Source organism: Lagopus leucura, unplaced genomic scaffold, assembly GCF_019238085.1.
Source record: "Lagopus leucura isolate 7727_CA_CO unplaced genomic scaffold, USGS_WTPT01 Super-Scaffold_760, whole genome shotgun sequence".
Lineage (NCBI taxonomy): Eukaryota > Metazoa > Chordata > Aves > Galliformes > Phasianidae > Lagopus > Lagopus leucura.
Window position 1 is genome coordinate 1236965 of NW_024962257.1, and position 22844 is coordinate 1259808.

At 45.3% G+C, this 22844-nt stretch overlaps 2 protein-coding genes across 7 annotated transcripts in view; one reads left to right on the plus strand and one right to left on the minus strand.

Annotated features, from left to right (window-relative positions):
* Positions 1-5794: 5794 nt before the first annotated feature.
* TMEM130 (transmembrane protein 130) lies at positions 5795-14682 on the minus strand. 3 transcript variants are annotated; one of them, XM_042864792.1, is made up of 8 exons: positions 14610-14682; positions 12341-12631; positions 11768-11936; positions 10978-11147; positions 10256-10340; positions 8045-8247; positions 7020-7132; positions 5795-6322 (listed from the first exon to the last, which is right to left on the minus strand). In XM_042864792.1, the coding sequence occupies exons 1-8, from the start codon at positions 14680-14682 to the stop codon at positions 6146-6148; spliced, it is 1281 nt and encodes a 426-aa protein (XP_042720726.1). In that variant the 3' UTR covers positions 5795-6145. The 3 variants fall into 3 exon arrangements, 2 of the variants coding, with proteins under 2 accessions (XP_042720726.1, XP_042720727.1); XM_042864793.1 differs by lacking the exon at positions 14610-14682 and adding an exon at positions 12738-13414; XR_006177701.1 differs by lacking the exons at positions 5795-6322; positions 14610-14682 and adding exons at positions 7393-7671; positions 12738-13414 and having other exon boundaries at positions 7042-7132.
* A 557-nt stretch (positions 14683-15239) lies between these two features.
* Positions 15240-22844, plus strand: part of LOC122176031 (transformation/transcription domain associated protein) — a 74065-nt gene continuing 66460 nt past the window's right edge. For all 4 annotated transcript variants that reach the window (XM_042864204.1, XM_042864206.1, XM_042864205.1 and 1 more), the window contains exons 1-10: positions 15240-15318; positions 16450-16599; positions 17242-17291; positions 18544-18654; positions 19174-19278; positions 19972-20055; positions 20806-20862; positions 21450-21575; positions 21837-21914; positions 22145-22233. In XM_042864204.1, coding sequence (XP_042720138.1) covers positions 16500-16599; positions 17242-17291; positions 18544-18654; positions 19174-19278; positions 19972-20055; positions 20806-20862; positions 21450-21575; positions 21837-21914; positions 22145-22233 — 800 coding nt within the window. In that variant the 5' untranslated portion in view covers positions 15240-15318; positions 16450-16499. The remainder of the gene's footprint in view (positions 15319-16449; positions 16600-17241; positions 17292-18543; positions 18655-19173; positions 19279-19971; positions 20056-20805; positions 20863-21449; positions 21576-21836; positions 21915-22144; positions 22234-22844) is intronic.

Sequence of the window (22844 nt, forward strand, 5' to 3'; positions counted from 1 at the left end):
CTGCTGGAATTGCTTTCTCCCTGGTTAGGACTGACCATATCCGTAGGTCCTGCTTGCTGAGGGAGGGGGCTTCTGCACAGGCCCCCACAGCTCCGTTGTCTGCTGCTGCTGAGCAGGGATGCCTTCTGGTGTCTGGATGTCCTATGGTCTTTGCATCAAGTAGTAGCTCTTCTTGGGACACAGGGAGGAGAAGGTCCCTGGGATCAGCACAGGGTGACCAGGGGTAAAAGTGCCTGAGCGACATGATTGCCTGCAGTGAAAGAGTGATGGGAGCGACAGCACTGGCTGTGTGACTGGGCTCCTGCATCCTGGCCATCTCCTGAGGCAGGTAACAAGTGCAGTGCTCCAGGGTCTGTCCTGGGCCTGTCCTGTTAATGTCCTCTGTTGGTGACCTGGAGGATCAGGCCTGCTTTTACTGAGTGTGTAGGTGGCACCGAGCTGGGGTTACAGCTGTCAGCGCGTTAAGGACAGGTGTATGCTGAGCAGCAACCTCAGGAGGCCAGTACTGTCTTCCAGGTCCTCTGCTGGCTCAGGCACTGCAACCTGCTCCTGCAGTAATTGGTAGAGTTGCAGCTGCACGTCTGGGGTCAGCGGGAGCCTTCTGTGTGCTCCTGGTACCCAGGAGATGCTGCACTGCCTGAAGTACTGATACTGGCTCCTTGGCTGATTATTTGTGGCTGGCACTTGTTTGCTCGTCATGCAGTGATGCAGGATGCTCCTGGGTGGAGAACAGCCCCTTAAATTGCAGAGCTGCCAGTGGCTGCAGACATCTGCTGATATGGGGCATGTAATCTCTGCTCTCAGACCTTGACCTTGCTGTCTAATCTCTGCTATTTGGGACTATGGGCTTTTGTACAACTAAAACCAGGCCACCAGTCTGTGGGAAAAATGGTAACATCTGCTGTGAAGGTCAGAAGATATTTCCATTTGACTAACAGAATGCAGCAGCACAAAGCCTCACAAATAGGCATCCTGCCTGTCCCAACTGGCACAGAGGAAGCAGCTATTGTCTCTCAATTGTAAGTGCCATCTGATCTCTGGGGAAGACTTCAAGTGATGATATTTCCCTGCTGAGAGTCCTGCCTTTTCTTTCTGTACTTCATTACTAATACTTGAGGGTCCTCTTGTTCATTAAGAAGTGCATGCACCACTCACCTAATTTCTCACAGCCTGTATTATGAAAAAGGATGTCATCCCTACAGAGCTAAGTAGAGTACTTTGCAGTTAATTACGTGGTGTCTCCCTGTCTGTAAGGTTTACACCACTACTTATTGCCCTAAAAAAGGAAAGGAAAGAACAGAAGAGAGAATAAAAGCAGGATAAAATCACGGCTATCTGAGAAGCTGAGCCGTGTGTGGGGCCTGGCTGGGGCTGGCGGATCCTTTGGCAGGCAGCTCCCGTCTGTGCTGGGGTGTGCGTGGCCAAGGGATGTCTCGCTCCTGTGGGGGTGGACTTGTGATGTGAAACACTCGTGTTCCCAAGTATGAATAATTTCATACACAAGTGAAATATGGCGCTTGTTTGATGGCACAGCAGTGCTATGCTGCTGCAGTTGGAGTACCCCTCATGGAGCTCCCCTCAGCCACCTGGATTTGAAATGGCAGCAGTGTAGGAGAAAGGGCTGAGAAGCCGTTTTTGTGCTGGGCTCTGGGTTCTCTAGGCCTGGTGCTCACTGCCGTGCGTTCCACGTGCTGCCGAGATCCTGCTGCTCTGGCAGCAGCCCCCTCCTGTGCTTGCAGCTGGCTGGTGCTGCGGGGCTCTGCGGGACCAGGGGCAGCCCTGTCTGTGTTGTGTCTTTTAAACTGGGTGTTCTGCTTTGTGGTGAGAGAAATGCACTGAACCTGGAGTTAATTAGTAATTAGATTGTAATTTATCAGGACTGAACGAAACTGAGAGTATTACTGTTTAGTGAAGCTGAGGCATTTGGATTTTTAGATCATTTTTTCTCTTTGGCTTAATTCAAAGTATTGCAATGAACAATTTGCATATAATGAAAGAGGAATAGATGAAGGACGGGAAACTGAGTGAACTAAAAAGCTGTGTAATTCCATTTTGCAGTGAAGTACACGCTGTTGGTCCAATAAGAGAGATTTTGTTGCTGTCTGCTCTCGTTTTGTACTTTAGCTGTAGTTGAAAAGACTCTTTGAATACCAGAGTTGTAATTAGTGTTAGCAGGAGGGATGGAATAGTGGAGCCGTGGGGCTGAAGCGTGCCTCGTGCTGCTCCGCTGCTCTGAGAGCTGCCCCGGTGCTGGCTGCAGGTTCCTCACGCAGGCTGGTGGCCGACAAGCATCGCCTCTGTGAGCTGCTCAGGGCGGCACCCAAAGCTGCGGGGCTCGTACTGACAGTGGCTGCGCATTTAGCTCACGCCACCGCGAGGAGCTCCCGACAATCCTGGCTGGCAGAGCGCGGTGGCATTGCTGTATGTCGGGAGCCCCCTGCTGCACAGCGCACCCACACTGCGGCCTCTGCCAGAGCAGGGCTCCCTTCCGGCACGTTTTAGACCTGGATTTTGTGCGGATAGCTGCACCTGCCTCAGCAGCACTTCAGGGCAAGCTCCGTGCTGCAGCACAGCTCCCTTTTGCCTACTGTACATGGTGACAGCAACACTTCCGAGCAAATGTATTAGAAACTGTTCTGGCTGGGGTATTCTCGAGATCAGAGAAGCCTTCTAGTAGTGTGACTTGCTCGTGGAGTTGTCTGTTGTTGTGCAGCTGTGTTATTTTGTTCAAAACCCTATACATCGTTTGCTCTACTTCTGTGCACTGCTGTGGGAGGTGTGCGTGCCAGCGATGAGCACACTCAGCTCAGAAAGAAGTTTCTGGAGCTTCTGTGTTCCCACACTGGTGTCTTCGATGTAAAAACCCACATCTGCAGTGCTCAGCGAGCTGTCAGAGCCCAGCTTTGCAGGACTGGAACACTTCTTTGACAGCTGCAACATAGCACTTCAGTTTCCACGGAAACTGGGCACTGGCTCTCTGAAATCAAGGTGAAGTGTTGGCTGATCATTGAATAATAATGCTGAACATTTAAATATGAATTTCTTCACCTTACTCTTTCAAAGGCAATAATTGCCATTCCTACAGCATCCAGCAGATACTAAAGAAGTCTCATGAATTCCAAGTGTCACAGCTTGGGCTGCATAATCCCCTTCCAGAGAGAGGGATGGATTTCAGCTCTGGGACACAGCCTTATGTGCTGCTGCTGAGTTGAAGGGCTGCTATGTGCCCCTGTATGCTGCACCACTGTTCCTACGTTCTTTTTTTCTCACCATACATATTCATACCATACCGTTCCTGAACATTCTTGTCATCAGATGCATTTCCTGGAAACTAATTCTCAATTGCATAAACTTTTTATCTGCTCCCACCCTCACACATCACTGCGGTGTAATGGCTCTGGCTTTGTGCTCACCGGACTCTTGTTTTGTGTCAGTGAGTTTCATGGTTTTGCTGAACATTCCTTTTTCCAGGTCACTGATTTCTGAGGTTAACAAAACGAACCCTCCGCCGCTCCCTGCTACGTTCCACTGATCTCCTCGCTGTATCCGGAGCTGCTCAATTACCTCTTGTCTTCAATTTCAGAGGCTTTTATTGAACCCACAGATCAGTCTTCTGTGCAGGAAGCAGTTTCATATTAGATTCAGGAACATGTTCCTGAGAATGTTTCTTACGCTTATACCTCAATTTGTTCAGGTTGTTTAAATTTTCTTGCTTAATTTGCTTCTTGACACGTCCTTTCAAGTGTACTTTCTCCACTTTTTTTTTTTTTTTTTTTTTTTTTTTTGCAAGAGTTGTCCATCTTTCTGTCTTCCATTCTTTTCCTCCTGCTCTTGAATAACGTCTTCTACTGTGTGACAGCCTTGACTTGGTGTGTTGCGGCCCTCCATCTTTCCCACCCTCCTGAATCCCTTCACTCCTTTGCCACCTTTTGGTCATTCTAGGAACAGAAGAAGAACCAACGTTCTCCTGAAGGGCATTTGCTCTGTTTTGCTCAGTAAGGACCTGGGGATTTCCCTAGGCCCATCTTTTATCTGTCACATCACTAAGTCCACACCCCTCAATTTTTTGTCTGTGGGTGATATCCACCTTAGCCAGGCTTGGTGCCAGGGGTGATAGCTCAGATGTGTTGGGGAGAGCACAGAGACCCCAGTCAAGGAAATGACGTGTGTGATCTAACACCATGTGAGGCCTTTGGAATAAAATAGGTATTAATGGAAATTAGGGCAGAACACGTATCTTGATGTTTGGGTATCCTCATCCTCCATCCAAAATTACCTCTATTTCAGGTATCTACAACTGACAGTCATTGCTCTCTTGTAGCTACTGACTTTTCTAGGAGTGTAGCATGGAAGAGAAAGACTTTACATACTCATTAGCATGTCAAGGTGTTGTTTTCAGGTGTATTATCCCAGGAATGGTCACACTTCTGCCACCGACTTCTTAAACAAGGCCAGACTGAACTTCTGGTTGCAGAGAGACACTGTGCAGTCTGTGCAGGGCTGCTGTCACTCTGAGTTGTGTTTTCACATTGGTTTGCATTTCCAGTGCCCAAGGACTGTGTAGGCAACTATAGAACTCTCTGACATCCCAGAACAGTTGTGAACCTTTGGCAGGGGCTGGGGTTGCTGGTATCTCAGGAGTAGGCAATAAAAGCAAGGCTCCTGAGAACAATAGCTTCTTTGCTGGTCTAAGGAGAGGCACATTTTAAACAGTGACTGAATATGACTAAAAATAAGAACTTGACACTGGGGCACGAGAAGGAAGACAAAGGACACTGCTCCTAACCAGCAGGCTCACTTACTTACAAACATAGCTTCTCTTCATAAAACCAAAACCAAAGCTGAAATCTGTTCGGCCCTGGAGGACTTCTAGACAAAAACTTGGATTTAGTGGATCAGTTGTTACTTTAGATGATCCTGATCCACTTTGCATGTATCACATAGCGAAGCCCCTTTGAGGTTATGTAATTCCATTCGCAGAGGAACTGAGATGCTGGGCTTCCCAAAGGAAACGTGGAAGTTGGATGTGTGAAATAAAAACTGTGAAACCTAATGGTAAATCCCTTCAGTCAAATGAGTGCCTCTCATTCAGTGCACTGGATAAATTGTGACAGGTGAAAAACCCCAAGCCCAAGTCAGAGGTGGCAAAAATGTCAGCACTGTGTTTAAGAAAAGAAATGGGCCCCAAAACAGTTCAGTGTAAAAAAAAAAAAATCTCCAGGGTACTCTGAGATACTTCATAGCAGGAAGAAAAACCTGGCTGAGCAGGAAGCTGATCACAGAAGACAGTCTGCAATGAACAAGGAGTTTATACAGCTTGAACACTGACTGTGAATTGAGCGTGTTTTGCTGAGCACTTTGAGCTGCAAGTTACTGCTTTTTTTGACACGGGAGCTTTGTTGACCAGCTGGGCAGTAACATAAGAAAGAAAAGAAGAAGGAATGTTATGAAAAAATGCTACTTATACAGACTGGAGTGGTCTCAGACTGCTGGAGGTGCAGAGTCTTTCACAGTGGCTGCTGCCATCCCACCGGGCTCCTGTGAGTAGCACTACCTTTCCAGGAGCAGGTCACCAGCTACTGCAGTCCCACACCACCTCATTAACTTAACAAAGGGGCCTTTTAAGATGGAGGAGAAAAGACGACATAATTACATAGTCTGCTTCACTGAAGGACATAGGCTGAAGCCTCACCCAAGCAGGACAAGTTAGTTCCCTTTTAGCATCACCTTTTGGATGACTTGCATTTCCAGTAGTGTTTTTACAGCATAAGAAAGAGAAGTATGTTTGTTTGTTTTAAGCATTTTCTTTTTTGAAACATACAGCAGAAGGAACAGAGAAATTACAAGAGGTAGTGAGTTGAGCAAACCTGCGCATAAAATAATCTTTCATAAGAATAAAATGCTGCTTTCACAGCTGTAAATGTATACATCCGTATAATTTTAAAATACAAAATTACTTCTGTTGTGTTTCAGGCTCCTTCTTTTTTGGATTATATAATGAAACACTCAAGTGCTGGACTTGGTGAAGTGGTTTACCTCATAGCATTGGCAAAAAGAAACCATTCATGCAGCACTGGGCTTGTAACTCATCACACGTGAGAAAGTTAAACTTGGAGTCAGTGTAACCAAAGTGCAGTTGTGTTCTTCACACCGTGTACATTTTGACTGGCTTGTAGAAAGAAAGTAGAAATTCATGACTCTCCCTGTCAGCTTCTTGAGATGACTGAAGAAAACATGATCTGCAACATACTTGGCCACAGCCTGACTGTGAATGAGAAGACAGGCTTTTATCGGACAGCGGAGAAAAGTCAAAGTCAGCTACCTGGAAAAGGAACATTAATGAGAATGTTTTTAATTCCAGTCATACCAGTTCAAGTGAAACCAGGCAGAATACTCTGGGTTGGAAATGGCACCTGGTCCTCAATCAGTTTCTATCAGAAATCTATTCAAAGTTGGTGACAGATTCATACCAGCTGGACACAAGGATTGCAGCAGCCCTCCTAGAGGCCCATTTATGCGTATTGTGGCATGATGTTACCTCTATGAGGTACTTTCCAAAGGGCCAAGAAGCTATCTTTGATTTGGGAGCTCATGCCTTATAAATATGAACATGTAAAAAGCTACACAAGGGAGATGGAAGGGCACCAGCAGAGATGAGGGTGACAATTTAGTGTCACTTCAATTAACATAACCATCCTTTTTTACTGTTCCCCATCCCTTCTCATCATCCCTCTGCTTTCTTCCGTGTAACCGCTCCAGATACATCCTCTGGAAGGTGTACTTCAATTCAAGCACATGCTTAGGAACTTTAACTAACTAGACATGATAGCCCTGGGAACTTGAATTGCAGTTTTGTTTCTCCAGAAGCCTGCTGGATGTTTTTCTCCATGCCTGTTGCTTAAACTCTGCCAGCTCAGACAGATACCAGAGAAATGCTCCCTCCCACTCTGTTTGCCTGAGGATGAAAGAAGACACATAGCTGAAAGCTATCTAATTACTATCCCAGCTCAAAGTAATACCTCCACAAGGTCTTTCTGTTGTGTGTTACTTCGAAAGGTCGTGTACAGCACCAGTCCTACCATCACTGAAACCAGGGCGAGGCACAGCAGGACAAAGAAGGCTGGCTGGATTCCTGGGAAAGAGCACAAGGGGACATTCCTGGAGTGATATAATACACTAAGAAGAGGCAACAGAAGAAAAAGATGTCTTAGGAAAACTCTTCGCATTTTTACAACAAAGGATGTGCGTGCATCAGGGAACAGATTTTTCAGCCTAGATTACTTCAGATCTTTCTACGATCAGAAAAGTAGGAATATGGGATTGCAAGGGTCAGCTTAAGCAGGCTAAAAAAGCTGTTTAAGTTTTAGCCCTAACTCCCAAGGGTGTCTGTACCTCTGTCATGCCCTGAATGGGTAGGGAGGAATCTTGATAAGCACCATCTTTGCAACAGCTGGTAGCCCTCAGCAAAGAGGATTCTACCTCTATGCCCTGAGCGTACACTACTGCCTCCTGCAGTGAGCAATCCTAGATGTATAGAAGTGCTGTCCCAGTGGGATGTTCTGTAACTGTTCTGTTATCACAGTCCAGCTGTCTCCTGGCCAGGTCCTCTTTCTCAGATGAATCAGAGCCCCACGAAGGGCAGGAAACAGGGTGGCCTGCAGGGATTGCTGGCTGAGGGAATAGAAACATGTAATGAAATGGAGATTAGAGAAGGCTACCCTTAAAAAAAATACTAAAAATAATTCAGGCTGCTTAATTAAGGGAGTACTACAGCCACTTATGTTTTCACACTTATCCTCTCTAACTATAAGAGAGACTATTTAAACTGAAAAATATGTAATTTAAATCTTCCCAGGGAACGCTTTAGCTTCAAGACACTCTGGAGATTAAGGGTTCAGCAGGATACAAAAAGCTCAGAGCAATTACAGTAGGCACAATATAAGCTTTCCCTTCTCTTCATGCTTCCTGAAACCTCATCAGCTGCAAGTTAATGCCTGAGACAGACAGAACCCTGGACAGTGGGGAATGTGTGGCTGCAACTCACCTGCTGGCCGCACTTTTATTTCATGGTAGGTCTGCAGCATCGTCACGCCGCTCTGCACCCGGACGCTGAGGCAGTACTGCCCGGCGTCGCTGAAGGTATGGCTGAGGTTGTAGCAGGAGCCGGCGATCACCACCAGATGGCACTTCTCGCCTTCTAATGGAATGCACTCGGACTTGATAAGCCAGCATAATGCCAGCGGGGGGCTGAAATGACATGTAAGAACCACAACAGTGCATTGAAAGCTCCAAAATTTTCAGCTAACAGCTGATTAATCACTGGGATAAAACTGTAAAACATCTTAGAAAATAATAAGGTTAATCTAACTACAAATAGAGAAGTAATTAACAGCGCAATTACTTGGTTCATAGTGTTTGTCCACTGAAAAAAAGCCTTTGTGATGTTTTTATAACAGCAGTCCTTTCAGCTGAAAGCTAAATACCTGGGTGGGTCATAGGCAGGCCGTTGTGCATAGCAAAGCCATGTTCTGCTCTAACAGAGATAAAAGCAATCTTTTTTTTCCCCCTCTTCTAGGGGAACATAGGTTGGTTTTTGTTCTTTTCACAGTGGAGATCACTGTGCTACTGAAGAGCACCTGAGACTTCTGATTTAACAAAAAAAAAAAAAGAGGAAATAAAAGAATGTGAATTGATCTCTGCACAATGGACTAACAGTTAGGATAGTTAAATAACTTGCAAGGATCTTGGTATTACAAAAACAAAAAGATTTCAGTTGTCAGGCTCTCTAGCTACAATCCACATTATGTCTGCATGCATTCTCACAGCATCTAGCTGATGCCATTTATTTACACTGTCAGGTCCTTGCTCCAACTAATTCTGCTTGGACTCCCCCTACACACTATGGACTTTGATTCTGATGACAGAGCTTTTCTTTACACTGTCTTACCAGTATTTTGTACTTATCTGCTCAGGGTAGTCTCTGGTAAGAAAGCAGCATGTTTGTGTGTTTGATGACACATCTCTCAAGCCTTTGTTGTTGGTTTTGTCACAAACTGCTGTCACAGCAGTCCCAGCCCTGCTGCTGGAGGATAGGTCTGGCAAGAACTGATGGCCATCTTAGAGTCAAGCCTGGTAGCCTGTAATATTTTTTTAAACTATTCATATTTACTTGTATATTTGCAATTTCCAGTCTCTCAAACTGCAGTCCCCTTGCTGAGTGCAAACTGTGCTGCGTATCCGTACCACTTCTGTCCTTGGTACACGACTGCATTGGGTGCTGCTCCCTCTGTCCTGCACCCCTACCAGCAGCCCTGCTCTTTTCTGGTTTGTTTTTGGAAATCCACCGTTAGGCAAATCTGCTCCCTGTAGCAGAGCACAGGTGAGTTACTCTTCTGGAGAATAAATTTCTTTGTGATCGTGGAGATTTTTATGGTGAAGGCACCTTCCTGAGTGCTTCAAACGTTACTTAAAATGCTTCTGCTATATGAGAAACCCCCACACATTCTAAATACTGCAGCTCTAGAGAGCTTGTGCTCACAGCAAGGTGCTCCTGAGTCTCCTACATTCCTACAATGGTAGGTGATTAGTTACCCGACTTAGACTTTTCCCAGCTCATTACATTGCAATCTGACATTTCCATTTTCCTCTCCTTCCTTGACTCATTTCTCTTCAACAACTTCATCTTTCTCCAGACTTTTCCTTCCAAAGATGACTTTAAAAACAAAACACCCTGCTCTCACTGTGCGGTGCCCCTTTCTCTTATTCATCTTCTGTCAGCCTTTACTTTGTCAAACTGATTTCTGAAACTCACCACTCCCATGTGCCAGTCAAGGGCTGCTGCCATTCAACAGGACTCTGACTGCAGTTTGATTTAATTATGAGGAAATTAATTGGTCAGGGATAAAAATTCAAAAGAGAGTTTAAAAATGTCATTGTTTCCACTATCTTCCTCTGGCAAGTTCTCTTTCAACATTCTATTTACAAAGGGATAAAGATAACCTTTGCTTTCTATATGAGGATTTGATGAGGAGATGAACATTTTAACATCCTTCTTTTCTGCACAGATGTGGGCTCTGTCAGACTCTTAGAGTTCATGGTATTTTAAGTCAAGAAAAAACAAGTATTCAACTGTGTTCTCTTCAATGAAGACTTTAACAAACAGTTCTGTGGGGTGCAAGTGACTTTTAAGGAAACAGAGGAGGAAAAAAAGCTTAGATAAAGTGTTTTGTGCAAAGCAGTAGTGTTTGCTACTTACGTGCCATTGATGTGAAGAGATAAACTCAAGTTCTCCATGACGTGAGTCTCTCTGGAGCCCACTACGTGAATGCTTTTAACAGCATCTGAGAGGAGGAAAGCAAGCACATCACATGGAACACAACCTGAAATTCACTGGTTTTCCAGTAAATGTTTCATCTCTTAGACCATGCAGATGGTAGCTGCATCACTCACACAAGCAACAGCTTCCTCACACCCTGAAGAAAGAAACCTACTGGTAGAGTTAAGTTGTTAAGTTTTCGGAATGCTTTGTGATTTCTTTTTTGAATGTAATCAGGTACATAATAATGCACGGGATTATTGAAGTGTGTTTGTTTACAACTGACCAAATCAATGAAACTTTCACAACACTTGTTCTAACAGATGTATTTTTTAGGGATATTCATCATAAATTAAACAAACGGATCCTCCATAAGTATGATAAACAAATTATTTGAAGTTTTGAGTCTGTTTGAGGCTGTTACAAAAGATAGTGAAACTTCTAAGGAATGAAAATGAAACAGAAGATTTTAGACTTTTTGTGAACCAGAATGGTGCAAAGTCCATTTTAGAATGCAAACCCTTCATTGAAAAATACTGACCAGTTCATCCACTTGAATCAGCACCTATGTTGTGTTACCACCTTAAAAACCTACCATCTAGATTGCATCACTACACACATGTAACATTTTATTTTGAGCGTGCAAAATGTTTTATAATTACCTAGCAGCTCCAAAGCAGTGGTAAAATCACCAGTTTTCTGCACAGTTTCTGTTTCATGTATGATGCTTCCAATTTGCTCCCACTCTGCTACGACTTTGAGATGCACTGTGCGATTCCCCGTGGTGGAGCAGTTGCAGTAGACAAAGGGCTCCTTGGTAATCTGATAAACTCTGTGTGCAATATGAAAATCAAAACTGAAGTTTATCAAGTACTTGCTTATTTCTGATTTAACATTGAAAAAGGAGTATTTTCTTTAAAGCCAGTGGTAGTCAGCTATGATTCTAATTCGCCTTCATGTCCTCATCAGTAAGGATTAATGTCTGTTGCAGTTAGCAGGTGTAAAACCAGTAAAACTATAGTCAGTATCAGACTCACAGTGTATTTATAGAATCAAGAATAGTGCTATAGGACTTTAGAAAATGGAATAGGAATAAACAATAAAAGATGAAAACTACCATTAAAACAGGTGGACTACAGCTAATTGAAGTATTGAAAAGGAAAAATAAAAGATTTTTTTTTTTTAAAAAAAAGGAAGATAGGAAGAAAGATGCAGCATTCAAAAACTGGATCTTATTTTTCTATTTGTGTACTCTTGTTTGTGCTGGACATAAATTTGTACTCAAGAGAAGGCAAATAGCTGGACATGTTTCATCCTCCCTGCTGCAGGGTCATACCAATGGGCAAAGGCGTGTGTGCCATCCCGTGTATGAACAGGATTTCTCTCTAGATGAACAGCTGAATGAGAGGCACCTTAAGTAATCATTAAAGAGAACAAAGTAACCACACCTACCCATCTCCAAAGTCCCAGTTGTAGACAAATGAAGCTGACTTGAAGTAATCACTTGGATCATGAAGACAGAAAGAAATCCGTGTCACAGCACCCATAGAAGAGCTGGAACCATGCTTGATAAATCTGCTGTCTTCTATCTGGGCAATGGTAAGATTCCCCGTGACAAATTCTGCAGAAAATTAAGGTAGACAAAGAATGACAGCATGAATCACTTTCATAGAATGCTGTGTGTACCGACACGTGACTTAAAATACACAGCATAAGTCTTTCTGTGCCCCAGTCCAAACAGTTAAGTGTATTTTTGATCTATTACTCAATGTTGTTACACACGATGAGATTACTTGACTTACGGAAGGTTATACAGTGGGACAAGATGAAGCTTCTAATAGGACTGAGAGGAAAAAATCCTGGACTGACTGAGATGGGCAGCCTGCAGCACGGCCCAGTTGGTACAGTGCTGGCCAAAACCTCCTGCAACGAAGGCCTACACAAATCAAACTGCTGCTGGAGGCCATATTTCCGCCTGGCTTTCCTTTTCTGATGCTAGCGAGGGCAGCAGCAATTCTGCTTTACCTGTGATCTGAAGCATGGTGACGTTCCTAGCAACTGGCCGACATAACCAGCAGTTTCTGTGAGTCACCCAGACAGATACAGGAAAAGCCCCAGGAAATTCACCAGTCACGTTAATTACGGAGTGCAACCGCTGCTCGGATTTCTCTATCAGGATCAGAGGAGCATAAATCCAGTTAAAGTGATACAAGTTTGATACAGTGCTGTCGTTCTTCGTCCTCAGAATGGCGTGAAGAGTAGCTTGAGCTCCTGTTGTGATGGGACCATTGTTGGTGATTTCCAGACCATACTGCTCTGTGAATTTCAGAAGCAGGACAAAAAAGAGAGACTTTGTAACTCAGTGCACCTTACCTAGTTAGCTGTGCTTATGTGACTCACAGCACTAAGTTCAAACTACCACCTTTTTGCCATTTAAAAATCTGGAACAGGAACTGTTGTGTGCATATATGCATTCCAACATGACACATCCGTTAGAAGGGGTCCTAGAAGTGTCAACAGTAGGAAGGAGTCTCTGATTAGAACATCCCAAAAACTTTGAGGAGTTTTTAGAGGTACAGTTAGGCTATAGCTATAGGCCCAGTGTCACTAATGATCTAACAAAGCTGTCATTGAGCTTCCAGCTACTGGAAGAAGGCCATGTTCAGCTCTAATTTTGGTTGTTCCAATTAATTTATAATTAAGCACAACTCACCCTGACTCAAGAAGCTGAAATTCAAGTGAAGGAGAAAGCAAAACTTTTCAATAATATCCCCTCCACATCTTTTTGATTTCTGCAGTGCTAGTGAGGAGCAGAGTGAAGAAGCCAAAGATGAGGATTCAGAACAATCCTTTGCAGCTACAGAAAACAGAAGTTACCAGGCTGGCCTCAAGAAATCTCTCACTGGGCAAACCATTATCCTAAAAAAAATATGGACTTCCAAAGCCAGGTAAGATTTCATCCAATTGCTTCTCCTGTCAGCTATACTGAACAGCTCAACCTCCTCCTAACTGAAAGTAAAACATCAGTACAGCTGTTTCTTCTTTATAATCTATAAGGAGACTCCACAGCCTCTCTGGGCAGCCTGTTCCAGTGCTCTGTCACCCTCAAAGCAAAGAAATTTTTCCTTATGTTTGTGTGGAACTTCCTATGCCCAGTTAGTGCCCATTGCCCCTTGTTCTGCCACTGGACAGGATTGAAAAGAGCCTGGAAATGAATGTACACGAAATTTACTGAGCAGATGGTGAGGCTGTGGCACAGGCTGCCCATCCTTGGAGGTTCCTGAGGCTGTGGAGGGGCCTTGGGCAGCCTGAGCTGCTGGGGAGCAGCCAGCCCATGGCCAGGGGTTGGGACTGGATGGGCTGTAAGATACATTCCAACCTAAGCTATTTTATGGTGAAATGATCTGCTAAATCAAAACAAAACACGACAGCCACTGCAAGCTCTGAAGTGGGACAGAACTGTGAAGGGGACCTGGCATTTTGCCACCCTGAGCAGTTCTCCTCCCAGCTGTTCTCTCATGGGAGAGCATGGGGGCAATGCTAGGCAGAGCACTGCGCAGCTGTGGGGCTCCTTCAGTCTTCCAGCAGCTAACAGATTGCTCATGGGGACAGGAGGGAGCAGTGGGCCAGCTAACCCCTGCACTGCCTTTCCTGCAGCCCTCTGGCTGGGGTGGGAGAGGAGCACAAAGCATCCGTGTAGTGCCCTCACGTTATTCCAGGGATTGCAGGTTCTGAGCAAATCTGGATGCAAATGAGTGGTGAAAAACAATTTTCACAGTACTGACCAAACTAGAACTCGTCTGTTGCCCTCATACAGGGCAAGGAACAGCTCTGAGTTTGTTCAGCTTCTGGGGTTCCCAGAGGAAAACGTGATTTAATGAAACCGAGTGCTGCGAGGTTCCAGCTCTCTAGAAGGTTCAGGACGTCCTCCGCTTCTTCTCAGCGAAACTTGCGGAAAAAAACAGCCGCCTCGCGGTTATCTCCTTGAGGCTATCGCCGGGCTCTGCCCAGCCAGGGTCGACCCGCCGCCGCCGATCAGTGCCTCCCCCACGGGCACGGAGCTCAGCAGCGCTCCGCGGTCCCTTCCACCTTTCCAACCCGAGACCAAAGCGGGAGCCGTATGCTGCCCGAGCGCCGCGGGAAGCAGAAGCGCTTCCCGGCTTCGGGCAACCATCAGCCCCCCGCCGGCCCAGCTCCCCGAGGTGACGCAGCCCGTCCCCGCCCCGCCGTCCCCGCAGCCCCACGCCCGACCGCCTCTCCATCTCCCGGGGCCGCAGGCCCTTCTCTCCGTTACCCGGCGCCGCGGCGGCACGGCAGAGCAGCAGCAGCAGCACGGCGGGCAGCAGCACGCAGCTCAGCCGCAGCATGACGGGCGCTCAGCGCAGGGCGCTGCCCTCGAGGCCGCCCGCGGTACTGCGGCGCTCCGTCCGTCCGCCCCCGGGGCCGCTCCCCCTCGGCGGCGCCCAGCCACCCCCAGGGGGAAGGGCCCGCGGGGCCGCGCCGTCAAAAGTCTAGACGCGGACGGCCCGGGGCCGCCCCGATCCAGCAGTTGGCAGCCCTGCCCGCCGCGGCTCCGTGACCCGCGGGGCACCGTCTGACCGAAGCCCCTCCGCGTTCCTTGCGGCGCTGCCCGGCTCCGCGGGCGGGGGCGCGCCGTGCTGTGAGGGGGCGGTGCGCGAGCAGCCCCGAGCGCCCAAAAGATCCCGCGGGGCGGTCCGGCCGTGCCCCGTGCCCTCGGCTGCGCGTCCCGCCGCCCGCGGCCGCAGCGCTTGGGGCGGACGCTCCTCGGAGAGACCCGGCGGGGCCGCGCAGCCCGGGGCAGCGCCGCTCCCCGCGCGCCGTAGCGGCGCTGCGATCGATGGCTGCGCTGCGCTCCGCCCGGGGGTGCGCGCGAGGCGGGCGGCGGGAGGAGGCGGCCGGAACTGAGCTCGGGAGCTTCCGTTGCGCCCATGCGCCGCCGCCGGGCTCCGGCAGCAACAAAGGAGGAGTCGGGGGGCCGCGGGGTGAGCAGCGCGGGGGTGGCGGGCCGGGGCGAAGCGGTGGGGCGGCGGGGCACGGAACAGAGGAGGAGGAAGGGCCGCCGTCCGGCAGATCCGCGCTCGGAGGCCTTGGGCCGCAGGGAGCGCCGGCACGGCCGTTCGTTCCGTGTCCGTGTCGGCGGGGATGGGGGCGGCGTGATGGCGGCGGCGGGGAGCGCCGGGCGGTGCAGGTAAGCGGCCGCGAGCGGCGGCGAGGCCGGAGCCGGAGGCTGAGGATGTCCGAACGCGGGTTGCTGTGCAGGCGGGAAGGGCCGCGAGCGGCAGCTCGGCTGCTGGCAGCTCCGGCTGCGGGTCGCTGGTGGGATGCGGGTCGGAGGGCAGAGCGGTGGAAGCAGAAGGAAGGCGCTGATGCTGACTTGGATCTTGGGAGCCCAGAATGGTTCCGTTGGAAGGGAGCTCTGGAGTCGCCCCGCTCCGTCTCTTTGCTGTGGGCAGGGCTGCCAGCTCCCAAACCGGGCGGCAGCTCCGGCTGCCCATCCGTGCCCTTGGCACCTCCAGGGATGGGGCAGCACAGCTCTGCGCAGCGCTGACAGCACGTCACCGATCTCTTGGAGAAAAATTTCCCTGACGTCTAACCTAAATGTCCCTTCTTTCAGTTTAAAGCCATTCCCCCTTACCCTTTCACTGTCTACTCATGTAAAAAGTCAGTTTCCTTCTGGTTTATACTCTCTGTTTAAGTATTGTAAGGCTGCTCTTGAGTCTTCCCGCGGCCTTCTCTTCTCCAGGCTGCACACCCCCGATTTCCTCAGCCTGTCCCCGTCCAACCTCTGAGCATCTCTGTGCCCATGCCAACAGCTCCGCATCCCTCCTGAGCTGTGGCCCCAGGCCTGGGTGCAGTGCTCCAGGTGAGGCCTCAGAGCAGATGCAGAGAGGGCAGATGGGAAGAGCTGGGTCGCCTTGCTGTTTGGAGGTTTGTGCCTGTGCTCCTGGGTGCTGCACACACCAGGCATTGTTCACGTAGTCCTGCAGAGATGTGCCCTGTGACTCTGTGAGTGAGATATGTTCTCTTCAGTGTGTTAGAAGAACGGGTTTGGGTAAGATGATGACTGCAATTGAGCAGGTATGTAAACTAACACACACATATATATTTTGTAGGCGTGTTGATCTTGATTCTATGTAGTGAAAGCTGATCTCCCTCCTCCAAGATGGCATTTGTTTCAGCACAAGGGCCCACAGTGGTGGACCAAACCACTCTGATGAAAAAGTACCTTCAATTTGTGGCTGCTCTTACAGATGTCAATACACGTAAGATACATTTTTTTCTGTATTGTAAGTTAAATCATAAAATCATTTTCGAGCTGGAGGGGACCCTCAAACTCATCCAGTGTAACTCCCCCGCACTGAGCAGGGACACTGACAGCTCTATCAGTGCTCTGATCCATCCCCTGAGCTTGGATGTCTGCAGGGACAGGGCATGACCAACATTCTCTGCACCCTGTGCCACTGCCTCACTATCCTTATTGTAAAAAACATTTTCCTTACATTCAATCTAGATTTCCCATCTTCTAGTTTGAAACTGTTTTCCTTTTTGTCTTATTGGACTGCTAATAGAATCATAGAATTGTGTTCACTTGTGGTTTGTTTCACAAATGTCTGAATATTGTTCAAAAAGTTGACAAATGCATGCTAAATTCAGCTTAAATTTTGTTAAAATACTGATTTTTGAGGAAGCAAAGTGATGAATAATATTTCCTTGAGCCAAAGAGAGAGTGAGTCGTGTGTGTGGTTGTATGACAGGGATGTTTGTGAGAGTTGTGTGCCTTATAATTTGGCGGTGACAGCTAAACTGATAAGATCTGATTGCTTCTTTCGTCAGTGAGCCTGGTACTTGCTTTCATGATTTAGCTTTGTATTTATTTACTTTTTTGTTTGAATTTCCTTTTTCAGCCGATGAAACCAAATTGAAAATGATGCAAGAAGTCAGTGAGAATTTTGAGGTAATTAATAAAAAAAGCTGTCCAGGATGGCAGTCCTTACGGTGCTTCGTGTCAGTCAGTGTGACATCTGGTATTATGCAGTTAAAAGATTCGTATTATTGTTGTGAGTTGTAAATTCTACTATAAAGCACTTATGTTACTGCTGCATTCAGCAGCTACCCAGATGTTTGAAGAGTTCGTCTTTGAACTTGAGAGCTCTTTTGTTCTGTAGTCATTGTTCAGTGAGCATTTAAATAAAGGTGACATCACATGTTTTCTTTTTTCTATTTAGCTGAGTGATCTGAAATCTGTATTTTAAGTATTGTTTTATTTATTTTGAGTTTGTGTTTTGTTCTTGTGATGCAAAAGGCCCTCTGTTACTCCTGAGTAATCCCACGGGATGGAAGTGAGGAGCTGTCAGATGCAGTCTGGCATCAGGAGTGGAGATGACTCCAGTGACATCTCTTGCTCAGTGATAAATCAGGTTTAGATGAGCACCAGAAACAAAGTTGAGAAACAAGTTAAACCAAGCATATGTTAGTCAGATGGTACTGTCACTGAACACCTAGTTAGAATGAGTGTGTTCTGAAATTGTGGAGAACTTGTTCTTTTGTGGAATGAATAAATGCAAGATCTTAGAATGGCTGTAATGCTCTCTTTGTGTTTTTAGCTGTGATAAATAAGAATAAAAGTGCTGTTGCTGTAACAGCTTTTGTCCAAATCTGTGTTGTTTGAAGTGATCTTGCTTAGTCTGTGGCATGGACTCAAAAATACCCATTCTAGTGCTCTTTGATGTCATCAGATATTCTTAAATAAGCTTTATGCGAGGTGCTGGAAGTGCAGTGCTGTGCAGATTTCAGTTGTTGATGAGCTCATCAGTGGAATCTCCCGTCCAGCAAACTATTTTGTTTAGGTTAATGCAGTGAAATGCAATTAGAGCTGTCACAACTGTATTATTTGCATTAAAAAAGTTAAAAGGCTTCATCCTTGCTTAGTGTGTGTAAGGGACTGAGCTGTCTGTGACCGTTCTGCAGTAGTTTGTGCACAGGCTGAGCAGAACTTACTATTACAGTAAGTGAGTATCTGAAAATATCCTCCCGGGGTTTTGTGTGTGCTTGTTTCAAAGATGCTAACTCTGTAGTATGTCAGCAGATGCTTAAATACAACATCTGATAAAAATCACTGAAAATGTTTTCTAGAAGCTTGGAATGTAACTTGGTACAATCTGTGGTAGTGTGTTATGTCTTCATGTTTTCATTCTCTTTTGAATTAGAATGTGACATCATCCCCTCAATATTCTACATTCCTGGAACACATCATCCCAAGGTTCCTCACCTTCCTGCAGGACGGAGAAGTTCAGTTTCTGCAGGAGAAGCCAGCCCAGGTAAGCTGTGCAGAGCGTCTCTGCCTTCTGCAGAGCGTGCAGCAGGCTGCTTGTTCAGTGATGCTCTTGGTTAGCCAACGAACCGACTTCTGTGCTACCTTTGTACTTAAAAACAGATCTGTTGTTTGGAGAGAAACTGAAAAGTCCAGTTTCTGAATACGTTGCTTTTAAACTTTGCCATCATGCTTCTAAGAGCAGTGGGGGGAAGGCTGGATGCTGGACTTGGCTTTCTTGCTGATAAGTTGTTACACTTTGTAGCAAAAGGCAGTGGTTGAGAATCCATGTCATTAATGGTTTACTGGACTTGCTTAAGGAGCACATTTTCAACAGTGATTGTTACATTTGGCTTATTCAAATAGGAAGCATTTTGTGTTTGTATCTAAGGGCCAGCCTGTGCAAAGTGAAGTGATGCTCAAGTATGGAAGTTGAAAACATGCATCCATTAACTGTTGTTTTTTGTGGTCTCCTAAAAAATCCCAGCAGCTCTTGATTTATTTAATTACTTCTTGATTTAAACAGCAACTCCGGAAATTAGTGCTTGAAATAATCCACAGAATACCAACAAATGAGCACCTTCGTCTTCATACCAAGAATATCCTGTCTGTGATGTTTAGATTTCTAGAGGTATTTATCTTTGCTTATGGGTGTGTGTGTATATTTTCTTTTAAAACTGTTCCAGATTTGCAGAAAGTTCTGCTTCATCTCCAGAATTGCTGGGGGTGGGTTTTTGAGAGTAATTACATTGGCTGTGCTTCTGGAGCAAGAGTGGAGCAACATTCTGCTTAGCCTTTATCAGTGCACTTACGTACTGTCTGTAGGATTTCGGATTTCTTCAAGTTCTCTTTTTTCTCCCTTTCTTGGCTTTTAATTTTGCAGGGAGCTGTTCTTTATTGCTTACCTTAGATAACATTACATTTATATGCATTTTTTTTGCTTAGCTTGTGTAGATGCAAATGCTTTGTTCTGGAGATGTAGATCTGCTTCTTACTCAGCACTGAAAACATTGTTACTCAAAGCTTGCCAAAAATAACATGTTACATTTGGGGATGTCTTGGTGTGCAAATGGCTCCACTTGTGCTTCTGTCTGTGATGCGTAGTCAGGTCTGATGGTGTTCAGCCATTCTGGTTTTTGTTCCAAAAGGGATGAATTTAATTTATTTTCAGCCTTCTCCAGAGGTTATAGGGTAAAGTTAGATCGAATTAAAGGCATCTTGCTCATGCAAATCTGCAGTAATGGAATGAGATAACTGTGCTTTTATGGGGTTTTGAAGTTGAAGAATGCAATGGTAGACTCACTGAAGTTCTGTTTTTTGTCAGACGGAGAATGAAGAAAATGTACTGATCTGCTTAAGAATAATAATTGAATTGCACAAACAGTTCAGACCAGCAATCACTCAAGAAGTAAGTGATCAATCGTGCTATGTTACTCCCATGCTCTTTTCAGAATTGCTGTGTGTTTTATTTCTGCTGTCATTTTCTGTCTGTTGACCTCTAGTAACCATATATTAGAAAACCAACAGCAAAAAAACAACCCTCAAATACTTCATAGAGGAGGATTGCACAGTGCTAAGCAGTCCAGCACCCTGTGGAGGGTAAAAAACCAACAAAACAAACTGTTAAAGTCTGGTTGCTTTCACTTCAGGTGTTTATGGGTACTGTGTTAGCATGGGAGCATCTCCAAAAAGGATAAAACACCCTCAGAGGAAGAGAGAATTGGTGCCTTTTTGGTTTGTGAAAGAAAAATCCTGGAATATTATCGCCTCTTATTTCCTCTTCTCTTTCCACACTTGTGTCACTCCTGTGTCTCAAGAAGGAGTTTGCATGAAAGTCTGTGTTTTTCTTCTTTTGCTTTCTTTCCTTGATTTCTTTTTTTTCCCTCAGAAGACTTGATTATTTTCTAGTCATTATTCCTATTTGTACCACATTGGGAAAATGTTGAGGTTATAGTCAAATTAGATTCTTTCCAAGTCAATTCAAGTTAATGTGAGTGGAACAGAATAGACTTGGAGAACTTCAGTATCCCTTTTAGATGTCACGAAAAGTGAACTCTAGTGGTGGCTAAAGGTTGCATGTAGTTGTACTGCTGCTAATACAGGCATTGTAAAATTGTAAGTTTTTGGCTGTGTGGTGAAGCACCTTTTTCTTTCCTAGATCCATCATTTTTTGGACTTTGTGAAGCAGATTTACAAGGAACTTCCTAAAGTTGTGGTGAGTTTTTTATTTCCCAAATCACCCTTGCTGTAGTCAGGGAACTAAATCCTCTGTCTTAATTTTGCCTCTAAATGAGTTAATTACTTCTACATCTAATGATTCAGTTAGTTTTAAGAAAAATATTTAACGGAAATACTCCACAAAACAGAGAAATTTAGACTTTGATTTAGAAAATCTTGTTTTTGTAGTATTAACAGTGTGAGAAAACCAAGGTGCATTTGTTTAATAAAATACCATTCTATTGGCTTCACCAATCTCCAAATTTTGGTTGTTTTTTTTTGTTTTTTTTGAGGGAAGGCTGCATGATTTACCTTCCAGTAGAGTTCTTCAACTTGCTTGATCTCTGGAGGCCGTTGCCTGTTCTTTCTGTCAGATTACAGCTGTCTGCTTCAATGTTTTTCTTTTCTGCTTCCTGCTGTATGGGAGCAAAAGATTATGGGGGATGCAGTCCCAGCAACCTTCTGGAGTGAAGGTCCTGTGTAGGAGATATCTACAATGAGCTGTGGGGAAAAATTATGTGGAAGCATTGCCTGCACTGTAACTAGCATGACTGTATTTCTCTTCTGCTCTTTGTCTGCTTCTAGGGTCGGTATTTCGAGAATCCTCAGGTGATTCCTGAGAACACTGTTCCTCCTCCTGAGATGGTTGGCATGATTACAACAATTGTGGTGAAGGTGAACCCGGAGAGAGAGGACAGTGAGACAAGAACTGTAAGTATTCAAACTGAGAATGCAGTAGGCTCTTTTGGTTGGTTTTGTGTATCAACCTGTGTTTGTAGAAGATGATTGAAACTTGCCATATTTTTGCTATGCAACCACTGGATTTTTTATTTAATGTGATTATTGAGTGGCTTTGTGCCCCTTAAATCTTCTGTAAGTGTATCTATTAAAATGAGCAGTTTCTTTAAAAATGCATTACGAGCACTTTTAAAAATCAACAAACTGTTTATAAAACATGTATTCTCTTTTCAGCATTCTATAATACCCAGGGGATCTTTATCCCTGAAGGTCTTGGCCGAGCTACCTATTATTGTTGTTCTTATGTATCAGGTTAGTACAGTGTTGTGTTTTGCACCTAAGCACTTCTGGTTACTCAGTTGCTGTGTAACTTCCCATGGCAAAATGTAATCAATATTGAGATTAAAATAAGGTGGAATAGTAATACTATGAGATTTTTTCATTGGTCTTTCATTAGCTTTCAAATATGTTGAATGCATGAATGAGTTGCATGTTTCTCTTGTTTCTCTAATTATACTGTTTTTTTCTTTTTTTTTTTTAAGCTCTACAAACTGAACATTCATAATGTGGTAGCTGAATTTGTGCCCTTGATTATGAACACTATTATAATTCAGGTTTCTGCTCAAGCCAGGTAAAAGTAATTCAGTACTGCTTTGATGATATATGGAATAAACTTCCTTAACCTGCTATTCAAGGTTACTTGAAATATTTTTATCTTAGATGCTTGGAGTTTTGCTTCTAGTCCTAGTGCTTTTAATCTCAGAAATAGCAATGATTATTTGATGTAAAATTGTCCTACAGTGACACTTTTGTACTTGAGGTAATGGGCAGATTTGAATATTTCCATTATGTGTCACTGAGAAGATTCATAGTTATGAGCTGCCTCCCGATTTATTGTTTGGTAGGCATTTTTTTAAAATGGAGCTTCTGACAGAAATAGATGTTAGCACAAATAGTGCTCCATGTGATGGAGACCACATGGCTGGGACTTTGGAGCTATTTGTCTTCAGGAAGCCACCAGTGTTACAGTCTTGCTTTTCCAAGTCTAGCTTGTGTGGAGCCATGTGGTGTAGCAGATGTGGGCACTGTTTTGCCTGATTCAGAGAGATGTTTCTAAGGAGCAACAATGGTGCAGAGCAGTGCAGCAAGATTACTATCTCTGTCTTTCCCTGTCTGCTCAGATGATCTGCATAAGTGGTTGAGACTTGAAAGACGTGTAAGGCTTTGGGAAGGAATACTGCT

Coding starts and splice junctions, on each gene's coding strand:
- TMEM130 (XM_042864792.1), bottom strand. CDS start 14,682: ATGCTGCGGCTGAGCTGCGTGCTGCTGCCCGCCGTGCTGCTGCTGCTG. Junction 8,248..10,255: donor TCTCTTCACATCAATGGCAC/GTAAGTAGCAAA, acceptor ATGTCATTTCAG/CCCCCCGCTGGCATTATGCT. Junction 7,133..8,044: donor AATAAAAGTGCGGCCAGCAG/GTGAGTTGCAGC, acceptor GCTCTTTCCCAG/GAATCCAGCCAGCCTTCTTT.